Genomic DNA, 17,577 nt, shown 5'->3' on the forward strand with positions numbered 1-17,577 from the left:
CCTCCTCCACGTAATTACTTCCTTTTTCATTTAATATGGAAAAGATAAGAGTTCACACTTCAGTAAATTTTCTCATTTCAGTTTTCTTTACCTCTCTCTTACGGTGTTTCGCGTCGTTTGTTTATATTTGATGTCTTTTGTTGCGTAAATGTTGCTAACGAATTGTTTCATTAAGTATTATTTATATCAAAATTACTTCACCAAAAACTGGTTATCACCGCAATATGATTATAGGAATTTGGTATCCCTGTCGCATAAAACTAGCGTCATTTTTTGTCGAGTAAAAATATTTAAATTATTTATGTAATTAATTACACTAATTGTGATAAAATGCAGCCGGTGTGTATTAAAAACTCAATAATGAAAATGATTAACATAAAACTTTTCAATACCTTTTTAGACTATAGCGTCGTTCTTTAAAAAGGACACATCTTCAACAAAGAAAATCAATAAAACGCAATCTACCAATGAGGAGAGAAAGGAAGAAAATAAAACAAAAAAACGTAAAGTCCTTCATGTTGTGTCTAGCGATGAAGAAGAGAATGAGATAAGGACTCAAAATTCTAAAAAATTTCGCAATGAGGAAACAGAAAAGAATAATAAATCCCCTAGTAACGGAACAAAGAAACCAAATTTATCAAAACTTAACAGCAAACCGTTGAAATTGTCACCTAAAAAGGAAAAAAATGTCGTAGATCCTATGGTTATGTTTGGTGCGGAAACCAAACGTATACCAATGAAAAAACCCGCTAGACCAAAAGCAGCTGGTTTGCTCGAACTTGAAAATGATCAAATCAATCAAAGTTTAATGGAAATTGATTTGGAAAAAGATGTCAATAATTCGATAGAGAAACGCTATAAGAAAGAGCAGAAGCCAACTACACCAAAAAGTCAAGAAAAAAATGAGAAATCTTCAAAAACGCCTAACGGAAAATCAACAATGGATATAGAAACGAGTTTGTGGCTCCCATATACTGCATGAAATGTTATTCCTTTTATTAAGCAATTTCCTTATAGGTGTATTATCTGATGAGGAACGTTTCGAGCGCAAGCGTGCTTCCGCCGTCTTATATCAAAAGTATAAAAATCGTTCTTCAGTTTTAAATCACGGTTGCAAAGAAATTCCAAAGGTTTGATTTATTTTTTAATTTGCATAAATAAAATGTGGGATTAATGTTTTTTTTTAAATTTTTTCTTTAAGGGAAAGCCAGATTGTTTGGCTGGACTTACTTTTTTGGTAACTGGAGTTTTAGAATCGTTGGAACGCACCGAAGCTGAGGATATTATCAAAGAATATGGTGGCAAAGTAATGACGACTGTTGGTAAACGCTTAAAATATTTGATCGTAGGCGAAGACGCGGGCCCAAAAAAATTAGCTGTAGCTGAAGAAAATGGTATTCAAATTATCAGTGAAGATGGATTTTTGGATTTAATACGTGAAAAATCCGATTTAAACGGAAAAATGGACATAAAAGAGAATGGTACTCGCAAAGAAAAAGAGAAGATAGTGAATAAAAGTCCTGAAAATGTTACTAAAACAAAATCTCCAGCAAAAAGAAAAATAAAATTAATGCCAGAAAATAATATCAAGTCGGCAAAGGTTGCTTCACATCATCTAAAGGATGAGAATTATGGAACGGTACCGAAATTTGCCGCAGAGCAAAGTGGAAAATTTAAAGCAATTAAAAGTCCTAATAAGATAGCAGCTACAGAGGGGGGAAAGATATCACCAGTAAAAAAGAAAATAATGTCCGTACCGGATTCATGCCTTGTGAAAGTCGAGAATAATGAAATGAAATTGAAGTTGAGTGGACAGGAAAGTAAGATAACTGAAGATAACACGGCTTGGGTAGATAAATATAAACCTTCATCTATAAAGGATATTGTGGGCCAGCAAGGACCAAGCAGCAATGTTAATAAGTGAGTTTTGCGCAATTTAATTGGTATATCCACCACTGCAAGATAGGGCTTAATACAATTTGCTCTTCTCCTTGTAGCATAAAGAAATATGCACATTTTTGATATAAACTTGTCTGTCTGTCCGTTCGTGTCTGTTAATGGAACTTTCAAGATGGGAAAAACTAAACTGCCAAGCTGAAATCAAGCTTGAAAGTATGTCTTGGCCTAGTATAATTTCATTCCAAAGACCGGCACAGATGTGTGCGAGAATCGTTTACATATTTAGTGAAAATCCGCCTATAAAGGTTTCCTATAGAAGAAATTTGGTATCATGTAATCTACAAGAGACGTCGATTTAAATCCCTGTACAAGGATATCTTAATATCTATTAAAAGTGCTCCAGACTGCCGAGCTCATTTCGAGTATCGCCATAGATATTTGCACGAGTCGTTTACGTCTTCGTTAAATTCATGTCTGAAGGTTGAAATCCGCTTTAAATATTAACAAAACTTCAATTTTAACTTTACGCTTTATTATTGTCTCTTTATTCAAGGTTACTTAATTGGTTAAGGAAATGGTTTGAAAATCGTACTGGAAAAAAAGCTTTACAAAAACCAAACCCCTGGGCCAAAAACGATGATGGCAGTTATTACAAGGCTGCTTTGCTTTCAGGCCCGCCAGGCATAGGTATATGTTTGCCGGGAATCTTTCCAGTTCTTTTTTTGCAAAATTTATTCATGTCATTTTCCTTTATAAGGGAAATCAACAACCGCGAACTTAGTCTGCAAGGAATTAGGCTTCGATATTGTGGAGTTTAATGCATCGGATACGCGGAGCAAACGTTTACTTAAAGAGGAAGTTTCCGAATTACTATCAAATAAATCTTTGCATGGTTACTTTCATGGTGCTTCTCAGGCCATGACTAAAAAGCATGTTTTAATTATGGACGAAGTTGATGGCATGGCTGGTAATGAAGATCGTGGCGGTATTCAAGAGTTAATTGGCTTAATTAAAAATAGCTCAATACCAATTATATGCATGTGTAACGATCGAAACCATCCTAAGATACGTTCTTTAGTTAATTATTGCTATGATTTACGTTTCAATCGGCCACAATTACGGCAAATCAAAGGTTGCATTCTGAGTATATGCGCCAAGGAACACTTGAAATTGGATGCAACAAAAATTGAAGAAGTTATCACCGCAACAAATAATGATATACGTCAATCTATTAATCATATTGCTTTGTTAAGTGCGGACAAAGGATTGCAATTACCCGCTGCAAGCGAAGCAAAGAGCAATGTTGGAAAAGTGGCTCAAAAGGACTTGAAAATGGTAAGTCATAAGACGAAATATCCATTAAAGAAATATTATTACTGAAAGAATTCGATTCTCTTTAGGGTCCTTGGGAGGTGGTTCGCAAAGTGTTTTCAGCCGAAGAACATAAAACAATGAGTTTTAATGACAAATGCGATTTATTTTTTCACGATTATAGTCTAGCTCCACTTTTCGTTCAACAGAATTATCTTATTGTCAATCCAGTCGGACCCAGGTGAGGGAATTCTTTAAAGTTTTTCATTTACCGATTCTAAAGCATATATATTTTCCTTAGATCCGAAGTTATTGAAAAAGTTGCTTTAACTGCTGATGCCCTTAGTTTAAGCGATTTAGTAGATCGACGTATACGCTCCCAGTCGGCTTGGTCTTTGTTACCCACTCAAGCCGTTTTTAGTTCGGTAATCCCTGGTGAATATATGAAGGGCTCTTTTACGGGGCAAATAAATTTCCCAGCATGGTTGGGTAAAAATTCCAGAACTTCTAAACGTAGCCGTTTAGCTCAAGAGATACACGACCATACACGTATAAGAACTTCCGGTTCACGTTTATCTATACGTTTAGATTATGCAGCGTTTCTTCTTCACAAAATTATTCATCCGTTGAAAGAACACGGGTTAGATGGTGTCAACGAATCTCTGAACACTATTAAGGAATATCATTTACTGCGAGAAGATTTGGATAGTTTAATTGAATTGACAACGTGGCCGGGGAAGAAAAGTCCAATGGACAGTGTGGACAGCAAGGTTAAAGCGGCTTTAACTCGATCATATAATAAAGAAGTACTAGCCTACAGCTACAGCTGTGCTGGGGCAGGAATGAAAAAGAAACGTTCGGAAGCAAGCGATGATTTGGATTATATCGATGCAGATAACAATGAAGAAGGCGGAGAAGGAACATTGGCATCCCATGACGATGAAGATGAGCAAGAAAAAGAAGACGATAATTTGGAGAATGATGGCTTGGTAAAGGTAAGTTGTTGTTTGGAATTCATATAATCATATAATGATTGTAAATAAATTTAAAGGTAAAAAAGAAGTCAACCGCAGCAAGTTCCTCATCAAATTCTACTAAAGCTTCAAGTAATAAGAAGTCTACATCTACATCGAGCAAAACAAAATCGGCTACTAAATTTAAAAAATAATGTTAATAATACCATGCATGATATTTATATAATCAAATCGAATCGAATCGAGTCAGCATGTTGTTTGTGTTTCCAGTAGTGTATTATATTTTTTTTTTCTTGAAAATATATATATATATACGAAAAGATTTATTTTCAATTTCTTAAAGTCAAATCGTTTTCATTCATTAAATCTTTATCTTCTAGCAGTTGAATGTTTACAGCCGCCATAGCTTCTGTTATCCACTTTGGTATGGGATCATTTCCGAAATGTTTTATCATAAATTCTTGTACAAATTTTGGAAATTCATTTTTTTGTATAGCTGAACGCATTTGTCTCATGAGTCTTAGTTGAAAACTGATATTGTGCACAGTGAGCAATGAGCAGGCTACGGGTTCCACTGTGACAATGTGATGAAGATAGGAACGCGTGTATGTTTTACACGTACTGCAATCACATTTCTCATCTATCGGACGCATATCTAAAGAATATTTCTTTTGCTTTAAATTCAATTGACCCGATATTACTAAGGCACAGCCAAAACGAGCTGTACGAGTGGGAAAAACGCAATCGAACATGTCAATGCCCAAGGCAACGCAGACAACAAGATCGGCTGCAAAGCCGACACCCATTAAATAGCGTGGCTTATCTTTAGGCAAGAGATCTGTACAGATATTCACGGTACGCCAGAAATCATCTTTACTTTCACCGCCACTTAATCCACCGACTGCATAACCTCTTACCGGCCGTTCCAGCAAACCAGCTACACATTGTTTTCTTAGCTCTGGATTGAGACCACCTTGAACGATAGGAAATAAGCTTTGTTCCTCATCGCGACTATGAGCCTCTGAACAACGATCCACCCATCTGATGGTGCGGTACATAGCTTCTTCTACCCTTATGATAAATAATGAAAAAGGTATTATTATAATAAAGCTATTAATTCCAACATTATTACGAAAAAAATCATGGTTTATATGTTAAACAGAAAATTGAGGTCTCAGTTCTCTTAAAGTGAGAAATTGAGGACGCATTTTGTTAAATTGGGCGACCCTTATCAAAGTTTTGAAAATCGAAATGTCATTTTGAATATTTACCTGGGCCCCGTAGTTGTTGTTTTTACCACGTCATCCAATTGCATAATAATATCAGCCCCGATAACATTTTGAATTTGAATGGAATGTTCTGGTGTTAACATGCACTCAGAATTATCGAATGGAGAACGAAAATTAACACCGTTTTCATCGATTTCAGCCAATTTCAAAAGTGAAACCATTTGAAAGCCTCCAGAGTCCGTAAGTAGAGCTCTAGGCCAAGCCATAAACTTGTGTAAACCGCCTGCCTTTTCCAATATATCAATACCAGGACGTAAGCCCAAATGATAAGTATTACTTAGTAATATTTTACAGTCTAAATCTAATAACTGATCAGGCAAGACACCTTTCAAAGTCCCAGTGGTACCAACGGGCATGAACACTGGTGTTTCGACATCGCTATGACGCAAAGACATAATGCCAGATCTCGCTTTTGAAACAGAGCATTCGGCTATAATTTTATACGTCAGTGGAGGTACTTTTTGTGCACTCATTGCATTTGTCAGCTTACAAATTCCGACAGTTTTACTTATACACTATTATTTTTTACTTTTCACTTTGCTAGACCAATGTAAAGATCTTATTAATAAAACAAACTAGAGCGTATACTTGTTCCCGACAATATTTAATTGCACTGTTGTTCTGGTTTTCATAGATAAACTGTGTTAGTTTAAAAATTAGAAACAATTCGTAATAATTGTTATTAATTCCTTATATTATTCTTTATTTCGATAATAAACACATTCAATTTGCTTCTCTTCTTCTTCATAAGTATTCAACAACAATGTAATCACTTAAACAAGCATTAGCTTTCATTTCTGCAATCAGCTGTTTAACGAAAACTGCTGAAAACCTGGAGGAGCGTGACAATCTTCGTACGTGACTATCCATCAGATGATTTGTCATAATTTGAGTACTTTAAGCGAAATGGTTTAGTTAATATATTTTTTTTTAATTTAATCAATTCTTTATAGTTTTTTAGATTTCTTGTAGAAATTGTTTACCGTCATCTTTAATTAATTAAAAAAATACATCCGATATGCAGCAATTTTTTACCATCCAAAAAATAAATCTAAAGCTTTATCTACAATACCAGTACTCTTTTGGACACTGCTGATGTCGTTCGGTCCACAAGTATCTTTTTGAGTATTTTTATAACTTGCCTGAGCCAAAGGTCGGACTTTTGCAGACTCCACAGGATTATCGAATATATTCTCCTTATCAAACAAATCTTTATCTTTGCATTGAGTTACGCCAATCATTATATTATTGGCCAATATTTTCTCATTATAGTTGAGAGCTTTATCGCATTCAAGACGTGATGAATATTTAAGATGTATCCAATTGCCATTTTGTGAAGGCATAACTGTAGAAGAAGAAAAAATGAAAATATAAACAACTATATTAATAACAGCGCCCCGAATAGCGAATTTGTTAGTAGTTGTTAATTGTTTGTTAAAAAACACTCATTATTATGAGTTATGCGTTACTGCTTCTCAAGCTTTTAGACAAAGTTACTTCTTAAAAAAAGCTACAATAAATTCGTTAAACTTCTTTTCATCCATTTGAATGTGTAAGAAACGATGCGTATTTAAACAAGAGCTGTAGGAAGTTCTATGAAAATAAACTCTATAAGACTCTAGCATTCATTCAATTTGACATAAAACGATGGATAGTTTACGTTCGCGGAGATTACCTACAACACGTTACCTGTATCCACTATGGTGCCGCACTGGGAAAAGTGTTGTAATATTGTTGAGATGGCGGTGGACGGAAAACCATACACAGTAACCCAAAACTCTTTATAGCGTGCTTGGGCTTCGCATTGTAGTAGTGCGTGAGAAGTATTCAAATTCATTGCATTGGCACCGGTTGAATCTCCTCTCATTATTGGAGACATAATACTGCTGCGTGATAAATTCCGTGAAGTGTTACTGCTCAACAAAGAATCGTTCAGATTAACCAGTTGCTGCTGCATACTTTGATTTAAAGCGAAATTTATATTTCGCTGTCCAACACATGATCTATCAAACTGCTGCGAGTTAGTTTGTTGCGTACATAATGGCGTTTCAATTTGGTGTCTTTCATTGCGTAGAGAGTCAAAAAGATCTTGAACAGGAGGACCAACACTAGGATTAAGATTTTGTACTGGTGTCCCAATGTAATTTGATGTATTTTGTCCTGATGTTGGCGTTTGTTGATAACCTCCGAACAGGGTTTTTTGTCCTGGTGTTGACCTACTATTGTCTTGTGTTCCACTGGCTACACCAGGTGAATTAGTGAAACCGAATGATCTACCAACAGCTTTGTTAGGTGAAAAAGTGTTATTACGCGATGTGGTTGGTGTGTGCGGCTCGCCCATGAAAAATGATGGAAGGTACGGGCTATTAGCAGGGCTTCCCGGGCTTCCTGGGCTTCCTAGATTCATCGGCTCCATGTTTATTCCAAAAAGAAAAAATTTAATGTGTAGCAGACAGAAGCGCTGATAATATATGAATGCACAGCAACTTTTTCTTTCAATTTGTACAGATATTTAAAAAAATATATCTATTGCGATCGTTTTAAGACCACAACATATTAGAAGAGTAATTGAAAGGCTATATAATGAAAAATATATAAAATTTTAAATACCACTTTCCCACCTCAAATCGGCCCAAATGATATCAATGAATGTTTGGCTAAATCAACGTTTATGGCAGTTTTTTTAACAAGTAAAGCAAGAGAAGAAAATAAACATATGAGCTTTTTAAAATGCTCTCTCTCTTTCTCTGTCTCTCTCGCTTTAACTTAGCAATGAATTAGTTAATATGGCAACATAACTTTTACGATATCTCAGCCGATTTTTTGCACATCTCCGTAAAAATTTCTTTGTTACCATTTTTTACAAGTTTTTACTGCTTTTTACTGATAAAAAAAATAGTAAGAAATGCGATGAGAGTTATTCCTTCTAAATGAAGCCAAGAACAGATGTGGCTACATCGATGCTCACTTTTCATGCTTATTAACAATCTAGATAATAGGTTCTCCCAATGTATCTCATTATGAATTATTTTTTGAACTGTAAAAATGCTCTATTAAAAAGCGGTATATCAAAATAGCACTGCCAAATGCAAATTTTTAATGAGAGAAACTCAATACATTTCTACAATACAGGGTAGCGTTTACACCTTTTTACTCTTATTTAATATACTAATAGGATGTAACAAAAACTGGAAATAAAAGCATCAAAGATTTGTAGTTATGTTAATTAAAACACAGCTGTTTCTGAGTTGTATTTTTTTTACTACTTTTTACTAACCACATTTCTCTAGTTGAGAGTTAATTCTAACAAATTGAAATATTCATTATGTAGTGGAGACGCGATGTGAATAGAATTTATAAAGCGTGGAGCGCTTGTAACTAGCTTAAAAAAAAATTATACACATTTCTTTTAACAATTTATTAAGAAGGTGAGATGAAAACCATGTAAAAGCTTAACGGCGATTCAAAAAAAAACTTTTAAATATTTCAAAATTTTCCTGCAGTTTTCAAAAGTTTCCTTAATTCTACGATTCCAAATCAAAAAATAATAATAATAATAATAATAATAAGAAATAACTCTGACTTGCCATAAATATATTGTATGAGAAAAGCAATCTATGTATGTGTGCATTTGAGCTCGTTGTGTATACAAGAAAAAATTCTTTACAACACCCTTGAATGAGAGTTGCAGCTAATAAACTGATTTATCTTTTTTATAATTTTAGTATTACAGTGTATTAGTTTATAAACGGCGGTGTGCGCAGCAGAAAGAAATTAAATAAAATAAATAAAGGGAATGTTTAATTTTTACTATGAAATTCATTTGAAATAACTATAAATGTTATTAAATGGCACTAAGTTTTACCGTTTTTGTTTTGTCTTCTCCTCGAAGTGAATGAAATTTTGCTAAATTTAGCAGTACAGAGTGTTATATATAATAATTAAATGGATTTCATTTATTAATTCTCTTGGTATTTTAATTCATTGTAAATGTGGTGTGAGTGTAGCGTTATACTATTATCGTGATAGTAGTTGAGTTAAAAAAAAAAGAAAAACTACTCTTGTAAAGTATAATAAAGGAAAATGAATACAATAAATATTCCTTAAGTGAAAAATTACTTCCTTGTCTCGTTGGGTATACATTGCGTGAATGAGTGCGCGGAGCAAGTGCAAAAATTAATTAAAGCCAAACAAAAAGCAAAAAACGATCTCTACCCTTAACCCTTGGCTAAATGAAATGATTTTTTTTAGGTAATTTTATGCTGTTTTAAGCTCTACGCCCTGCCCTAACTGTATGTAGATGTGTATGTGCAATGGACGTCGGTTGTGTTGTCTCTGCTCAATCAAGCATATTTAATGTGCTTTTGTTCCAATTCTTCAGTGTTAACGTGCAAGTTTTCTTTTTTATGTTTTACTTGTGTCATAGTCGCAAGGACGTCGCTGCTTAAAAAATCATGAAATAACGTAACACATAACAAGGATACACCTCACACTTAAACTTATTCAACAGCAAAAAAAAAGAAGAAGGGTTGTACAACAGATAAAGCGAAAGAGCCAAAAAAATAGAAGAAAAAAAAAAAACTGAGAATATAAACAAACACTCACACAAGCACACTCCCTGATAGCTGCATGTGCCTATGTTTTGTAATCTAAAATAATTCGGCCTATTCATTCATGTGTTGTTCTGCGTTATGCGCGTAGCTCTCACATATGTTATACTAATGTTCGTTTAGAGTACCGTTGAAGCATTTAGTATTGTTTCTTCAATGCATCAGGTGCATACATATTCATGATATTTCGGCAACTTCGCACGGCAACAAATTCACTACGCGATGGTAAGTAATAAATGCATGAAAGCAAAAAAAAATATTACACTTATTTACTTTGTATTTTTACACTCATTTCTAAATGATATGTGCACAGTAGTTTTTGTTTTCAGATTCCATAAGATATATTGAATTTTAATCGAAGTCGATTTAACCATGTTCGTACGTTCCCGTACAATATTATGTCCATGAGAATAATATAAACTAGTTCTATATTCTGCGGATTCAAGCGCAGATTTTCTATCCCATAACCGAGTTTTCAAGTCAAAGGATATGGAAAGTCCATTAAGAGAATTTCATGTCTTACTTTTTCTATTTTGTTCTTCCTTCTTTCTCGTGTCATGAGTATCAAAAGTTGGAAGCTCCTAATTGGAGCTATTTTCAGCTTCGATGTGGCAGCAGAGATGGTCTACTGTGACAGGTTCGTGGTGTGTGTAAATAAACCGCACCGCGGAAAGAGCTCGTTTGCAATCGGGTGCGGTGGCTCAAATAATGGCAGAAGTTCAGATGGGCTTCGTTTACTAGAGAAGTGGAGGAGAAGGGCGTCCATATAAGAATTTCTACCCACAACTCGGAAAGTAATCATTCACGGGGCGTTTTCTCATTCCTTGCATTATTGGGCATCGTTGGGTTAAGCTGCAAAAGTTAAGCAGCAGTAACTAGAGACACCTGTCTCCAGTACCTTTAAGTGTCGTTTGTTATTCGTTTGTTGTAGATCAAAGTCGAAAAATGTAGTATTTGAACGTCTTTGCTATGGTTTCCAATTCTATTTCTTTCGTATTAGATAATTTCCCGGAGAGTGAAATCGTTGTTTTGTTCTATTTTAATGTCCTTGACATGCCTTGGTCAGGGCACTCAACTCATAGAACTCTCGAGAGACTCGAAGAGGGGTTTATTTGACGTAACAAGCAGTTTAACGCAGTAAGCGTTCGTAGCGTCAATTGAAAAACTTTTCCACTTCGCAGTTTTCGCAGGACTACGTATTAAGTCAAGATTATCAGCGATTCTAACCACTGAACCATCACTGCATACTTTTTGTGTGCTTTATCATATTTCTTATACCGCCTCAGATAAATTGTGAAGACCTGAAAACTACGTTGCCCGAATAAAACATTAATGGCATGGAGGAAATAATAAAAGCCGAAATGCGATCTTTTTCTGCGTCTAAAATCAAATACTTTGGCGTGTCCGATAACTTTTTCCCGCTATGTTATGTATAATCTCGAGCCGGTGACGTTTGCAAAACATGCAGGCTTATCTATTGTTCGTTTATGGCATTGATTTCAGTCGTCTCGCAGCTCTTTGAAAGTATGTTTCGCTGGTAACAAATTCTGTTTTTAAATCTTTTCGTACGCTGTTCACTATGGATAGCCAAGAAAAGCATTTGCGGCATGTTATGCTTCCTTGCTTTAAAGAAGATAGTAGTGCAAAGGACACTGCAGACGGGATTTTTTGGGAGTGGTAAGACACGTTAGTCTGAGCCGTCTGCTATTGGGTTAAGAAATTCAGAGTTGGCAATATTAAGTTGCAAGATGACGGAAGCGGCCAGAATTGGGAAACCGAGAAGGTGTTGTCTTTCATCACGAAAACGCAAGACCGCATCTTGTGTTGATCGTAAGACGGAAACTGTTACAGTTTGATTGGAACGTTCTGCCTTATACTCCGCCTCAGTACTTACCTCAGTTGATTGTTACTTTTTTCTTTCGTCGAAAAACTCCCTTCGTGATAAGTGTCACAAATTTGAAAACGAAAGAAAAACGCATCTCGATGAATATTTTGCAAGTAACTCTCAACTATTTTGGAAAGAAGACGTAATGAGGCTACCTGAGCGATGGAAGAAGTTACTAGAGCAGAAAGGTTCATATATAATATTGTAAATCGACTTTAAACAACAAGCATCGTCTATTGAACTCGCATAAAAAAAAAACGAAGAACCTTATGGGACAGCCTAATAATTGCTTGTTTAATCACCTTTGTAGAGATGCAATTGGTCGGGATATGCTAATCTATTTCGCAAACATTCTAACAACAGATGATGCCAAGTGTTTCGCCGTAAAAATGCTCTTCACAAGCAGCGACCAGATGCCGAATTTGTTACAATTTTTGTCTTTCGTGAAACCAATAGAAAGAAATTATTATCAATTTCAATACCAATAGCGCTCAGTACAGTTCATTATTGCGAAGAGAGAGTGATAATACCATTTACCGGTCTTAACGCAAAAAAACCGGTTGCGTATGATGCTCTTGGTAGACAATCGTTGAACAGAGCATACGTTAGAGATATCGAGATAGCAATGAAAACCTTGGGCTTATCAAAGATATGCAAAAAATACCTCACCTAACTCGATACCATACATTATTCAACCGGCGCAATGTAGAGTGTAATACTATTCACAATGATCCAAATGCTTTTCCGATTTTCGTTGTGCGTTTATTAAAATAGTGATCGACCATTTTTGTTGCATTTTTATCCATATTTAGCATACTTTGGCAAAATTACATGAAAAAAAAAAAAATAAGGCTTCAAAGGGTCGATAATTACGAACAGCTTCAAAACTTTCAAAAGAGAGACAGAGACTGAATGACTTATCCCGTAGATCGTCTTCCATAAAGCAAAAAAGTCTGCGTACTTATGTGCTTCAGTTATTTCGTTTCTTCTAAGAGAAGGTAGTATTTTCTTTTAGTCTCCTTTTGTATCATATTTGTTTCCCTCTACCAAGCATAAACATAATACGGTGTCCGTCCATCGTCGTCTTCGAATTTGCTTTCTTTTTTTTTATATGATCAATCATTCAAGCGATATCCCTTATTCGTGTAGTATGGTGACGGCCGGAAAGAAGTGAGGAAAGCAAAGTCGGTGAAACGTTAAGCCTTTACCGACTTAGCAACGACTATAACTGCGGTCAAAGGAAACTCGACCGCGAACACAGACTTGGTAGTCGCGATTATTACGTATTCGGCTATTAATGCGGAATTGCGATTAATACGATTCGTGCAGTTTCTCCTAAATTCGTTTGCAAATTTGCACATGCAATGCTATTCTTTAACGGTTTCAATGCAAAATACACGTCCATTAACGTCATATGAAAGCTCTTTTCAAGAATGATTTCGATCATCTGCAATCACAAAATGCTTCACTTAAAATACTCATCGCCTAATCATCTGTTTAGTTAAAATTTAAAGAGAAGAAGAAAAGAGCGTCGGCCCATGAGTTATTTAGTTTTTGTTTTACTTGCTGGCAAATACCCTAACGGTCTGTCTGAGCTGTCTTGGGATGCGAACTAAAAGCTATAATAGGTACTTGCATGTATTTTGATCAGCGACATCTATTGGTGAAAATGATAAAGTAATGCGAAATATCAATGTACGCAACATGATGATTTTGTCCTTTCCCTATATAACATAACGGTTTTCCATTTATTGTTAGTGAGTTTGTCAGTGTATACAGACGCTAATCACAAAATATTCCAAATCACATTTTCGACATTCCTTACTTTTGTTGTTTGAATTGACGAAATCCGTTACCCACCGAACACTTTTAGGAGCTTATGGTGGTGCTACTGCATCATATCCCAATTGGCGATTTTGATGTCAATGTCAACAAAAGAGTTCGAAGACGAAAATCCAGCTCAAACTCTCAAAGAACTTTCAAACAGCTTAGCAGTTGCCTTGGGAAAGATGCAAAAGGAGGGAAAATATCCACGAATTGGCTGAAAATGCAACCCTTTCCAGAACACAGTTGCATTGCTTGTCAAACACAAAAAGAGAAAAGTTTTCTTTGGTGCAGTGTGACTGGCGATAAAAAGTGGATCTACTACGGCAAATCCCAATCATAAAATGTCATGGATTAGTCCGGTGAAGTTATTCACGCCCACACCGAAGCGGAATGTTAATTTTCATAAAGTTTTGCTGTGTGTATGGTGGGATCAGCAAGGTGTTGTATATTATAAGCTGCTAAAGCCGAATGCAACTGCTACTGCATATGTCTGCCGACGTCAACTGAACAAATTGAACGATGTATGAACCATAGCTGTTAAGCCGTTCTCTTTCATAACAACGATCGGCCACACGTCGCAAAAGTTGTCAAGCACAGCTCATTTGTCATTGCAGCTCGAACTGGCTGTTCGGCTGTTCCCAACTTACTCACCAGACATAGGCACTTCCAATTACAGCTTGTTCAAAGTGCGGTTTCGAAATGTTGAAGAAGCGCAAAGATGGGTCGATAATTAGAATCTCTGCCAAACGGATACTATTCTTTCGGCACTGTACCGCCTTGTTGCGAAAAATATGGGTAAAAGTTGTAGAAAATGATGGAAAATATTTTAATTAACGCATGTCGTACCAGTTTTTGTGAATAAACGCTTTTTCCAAGTAAACAAATGATAGAAATACGTGCAAGCGCCTAATAGTTTGCATTATTGCTGTACATATATATTTATATAATAAGAGTAGGGATACGAGCACAGTGCACTAAAGAGAGCAGCGTCCTTTTCCTGATTTACTACGTGTTACGCGAAGTCTTTTCTTTTAAGCTTATTTTTAACACGAGTTTGCCTAGAAAACAAAAAAAAAAAAAGAAGTAAGAAAATGATATTCGGTCTTGACCGAATCTTTTGTACCCATCGCCTGTTACCCTAAAAAGGACAAAAAAGTAAAAAAAACTAAATTTGCATGCTCTATAATACGGGGTGGGTGCAGCTGATTTTTTCCGCTTTCAAAATAAAAGTTTTTGTCGTTTGGGCGTTGTAGGCGTGTCCTTGGCAAAGTTCAACTCACTTTGAAATTCTTTTGCAAGTTTGTAGGGGATATCCATTCATTTTCGCTAATGGGAGGAAGTTTACCACAAACACTAGACAGTTGCGCAAATAGGCAGATGTACAGACGAACGGACGGACATGCTTAGATGAATTCCAAATTTGAAAAATTATATACCTTTTGCAGTCTTATAAAGCTATTGAAAAAAAAAATTTTTTTTGCTAAACTATAATATTGGGTAGGCGTGGTTAATATTCGTGCAAATTGTTGTACATATATCTGGTTATAGTTTATGAATAATGACAAGAAACCCAATATTTTATTTTTTTCTGAAAAACAGAGCTATTCTCAGTTTACATGGTATTGTGGGCGTGTTCTTCGATTGATTTGGTCCGTTTTGAAGTAATTTTTCAAGCCAAAAGAATGTTTACAACAGACATTACACAAACGAACAGACGGACATGCTTAAGTCGATTTAGAATTTGATGCTGATCAAGATTGTGAGGTATCTGATGCTTTGCTTGTGGGCGTTGCAAACATTTTGTCAATATGAGTATACCTTTCATAAAAATAGAGTAAGATGTCGTTCGCGATACATTGCATTATTTTAATTTTTAAAAATAAACGAGCAAGAAAAGCGCACTTAGTTCATAAAGCCTGTCTAAGCTGCCTAAAGATACGAATTTATTCCCTCATAAGGTATTCCATATAGCAAAGTAAAAGTTTTTCAAATGGTTTAAGTTATTACAAAGTTTTCTACCGAAAATATATAAAGATAAAGAAAATAAACGAAGTGACTAAGAATAGCTAGAATACTTCTTATCAAGGGTGAGAAAAAATGAACTTGCGGTTTGTGGTGTCAGGTCAATACGAGCTGTTCTTGGTGTGAGTAAAATTTCCAAGAAAAAAAAAAAAAGACTTTTCAACGTTTTTAATCAGCTTGCAATTTTACACTTCATTTTACTTTTGTGATGTCTTGCTCAAGTTGAAGTTTCTACTAACTACTAACTGTCCTTTTTTCTTTTGTGCGAATGAATTCTTTGCATAGAAGGCAATTATCGAATATTGAATTTAGTTTTTAAATTGATTCGTATAAGGTAATCGGACGTATGTGCATATATATGTACAAATAGTTGTCTCGTATCTGTACATATTTATTGCTATGCACACACACATATTTATATCTGTACATATTTTTCAAATCTAATCAATATTTGTAAAACGGCAAACAAATACATGCATGCACTCAAGCATGCCATGCATATATATGTGTGTTTGTATATTCGTGAAAATTATTATCCGCAATGCTGTAGCTTTCTCTGCTCAGTACTTATGTATTTTAGTGATAAAAACGATAACTCATCGAAGCAAAGATGATGATAACAAGTTAAACCGTTATAAAATTTACTATCTTTGATAAACGGCCATCAGGCTATAAGACCCCTCAGAGAATACTTCGATAGATATGAGTGAGTAGTTAAGTAAAACTAAGATAAAAAAAAAAAATGAAGAAATCGAAGAAGAATTTCGAATAAGTGTTCTTTCCGGCATACAAGCATACTCTTTATTTATAAGTACAAATGAAAACATTTTTGCATGTATGTGTAAAGATGATTTAAATTTGTGTAATGCCTTCAAAAAGTAATAATATCTTATATCTTTAATAATCACTGTGATCATAAGCTTTACGCTTATCAAATATATTATGTTTTCCGTCTCCTCTAACACTTTACTTTAATTTAATTTACTTTACGCTGCTTTAAGTCGAATTTTTTATTTTTCATATTTCGTCATCATATGCCCGTCGGGCAATGTAAATGGTTCATAGCTGCGGTTCTTTTCTATATATAAACAAGTAAGAACAGTCTAGTTGGACAAGGCCATCTATTAGGTACTCTACATCATTTCTCCTAGTACAGTTATTCATTCGTTGCACGAAAAATTATGCATTATTTTCATGCCCGCCTATGGTAGGATGACCGAAACATCATATGATGCTACCCTAATTTAGCAAAACTTAATTTACTTCCCTGAAATTTTGTTATTTTTCAATTTTCATCATAGAAAACTAGAGAGGCGACTTTCTCTCCATATAAGGGCTTCCTCTTCGTGATAACTATCACATGTATTGGCGCCTAAAAAATAGATCTATGTGATCCAAAGTACTTATCATTGCCAATGTAAACCAATTTTCATTAGCAAATGTCGCATACCTAATCTTTTTCTAAAGAGCTTACTATCCATGAGAAATCCTATACGAAATGGGGTCCAAATAGATCCATGTGGTTCAAAGTTGTTTCACTTTTTGTCAGAAAAGATTAACAATTCGGGTTTTATGGCATATAAGGATTGCATTACAGATTAGGACACCGAATGAAAATACTTATCGGACACTGTATGAAAATACTTATCGGATGAGCAAAATTATGTTCACACTTTTCTTTCGGGAGCTATTGTTAATGATTTTTAAAAATTACGTACTTACCAAAAAAATACGTAAGCTATTGACATTAACAGAAAAAA

At 35.0% G+C, this 17,577-nt stretch overlaps 3 protein-coding genes and 1 long non-coding RNA gene across 5 annotated transcripts in view; 2 read left to right on the forward strand and 2 right to left on the reverse strand.

Moving 5' to 3' along the window:
• Positions 1-212: 212 nt before the first annotated feature.
• On the forward strand, positions 213-4,390 carry LOC119639878 (replication factor C subunit 1). Its single transcript, XM_038037564.1, has 9 exons — positions 213-339; positions 401-956; positions 1,018-1,130; positions 1,202-1,920; positions 2,453-2,586; positions 2,657-3,234; positions 3,300-3,451; positions 3,512-4,205; positions 4,262-4,390. The coding sequence occupies exons 1-9, from the start codon at positions 331-333 to the stop codon at positions 4,376-4,378; spliced, it is 3,072 nt and encodes a 1,023-aa protein (XP_037893492.1). The 5' UTR covers positions 213-330; the 3' UTR covers positions 4,379-4,390.
• Positions 4,391-4,501: 111 nt separating this feature from the next.
• On the reverse strand, positions 4,502-6,166 carry LOC119639879 (queuine tRNA-ribosyltransferase catalytic subunit). Its single transcript, XM_038037565.1, has 2 exons — positions 5,456-6,166; positions 4,502-5,255 (listed from the first exon to the last, which is right to left on the reverse strand). The coding sequence occupies exons 1-2, from the start codon at positions 5,944-5,946 to the stop codon at positions 4,514-4,516; spliced, it is 1,233 nt and encodes a 410-aa protein (XP_037893493.1). The 5' UTR covers positions 5,947-6,166; the 3' UTR covers positions 4,502-4,513.
• Positions 6,167-6,400: 234 nt separating this feature from the next.
• On the reverse strand, positions 6,401-8,187 carry LOC119639880 (nucleoporin Nup35-like). Of its 2 annotated transcripts, XM_038037567.1 has the most exons (3): positions 8,095-8,187; positions 7,163-7,999; positions 6,401-6,818 (listed from the first exon to the last, which is right to left on the reverse strand). In XM_038037567.1, the coding sequence occupies exons 2-3, from the start codon at positions 7,887-7,889 to the stop codon at positions 6,505-6,507; spliced, it is 1,041 nt and encodes a 346-aa protein (XP_037893495.1). In that variant the 5' UTR covers positions 7,890-7,999; positions 8,095-8,187; the 3' UTR covers positions 6,401-6,504. The 2 variants fall into 2 exon arrangements, with proteins under 2 accessions (XP_037893495.1, XP_037893494.1); XM_038037566.1 differs by having other exon boundaries at positions 7,163-8,187.
• A 1,176-nt stretch (positions 8,188-9,363) lies between these two features.
• The window catches only part of LOC119639927, a 35,764-nt gene continuing 27,550 nt past the window's right edge, over positions 9,364-17,577 (forward strand). The window contains exon 1 of the long non-coding RNA XR_005247589.1: positions 9,364-10,308. This is a non-coding gene — a long non-coding RNA (uncharacterized LOC119639927). The remainder of the gene's footprint in view (positions 10,309-17,577) is intronic.

Source organism: Glossina fuscipes, unplaced genomic scaffold, assembly GCF_014805625.2.
Source record: "Glossina fuscipes isolate IAEA_lab_2018 unplaced genomic scaffold, Yale_Gfus_2 114, whole genome shotgun sequence".
NCBI classification, from domain to species: Eukaryota; Metazoa; Arthropoda; class Insecta; order Diptera; family Glossinidae; genus Glossina; species Glossina fuscipes.

Bases quoted from the DNA above. Each gene is read 5' to 3' on its own strand.
- LOC119639878 (XM_038037564.1), top strand. The intron at 1,921-2,452 runs GTGAGTTTTGCG...TCTTTATTCAAG, and splicing joins CCAAGCAGCAATGTTAATAA to GTTACTTAATTGGTTAAGGA. The intron at 2,587-2,656 runs GTATATGTTTGC...TTCCTTTATAAG, and splicing joins TTCAGGCCCGCCAGGCATAG to GGAAATCAACAACCGCGAAC.
- LOC119639879 (XM_038037565.1), bottom strand. From the start codon at position 5,946: ATGAGTGCACAAAAAGTACCTCCACTGACGTATAAAATTATAGCCGAA. The intron at 5,256-5,455 runs GTAAATATTCAA...ATTTATCATAAG, and splicing joins ACAACAACTACGGGGCCCAG to GGTAGAAGAAGCTATGTACC.
- LOC119639880 (XM_038037567.1), bottom strand. From the start codon at position 7,889: ATGGAGCCGATGAATCTAGGAAGCCCAGGAAGCCCGGGAAGCCCTGCT. The intron at 6,819-7,162 runs GTAACGTGTTGT...CTTCTTCTACAG, and splicing joins CGGCACCATAGTGGATACAG to TTATGCCTTCACAAAATGGC.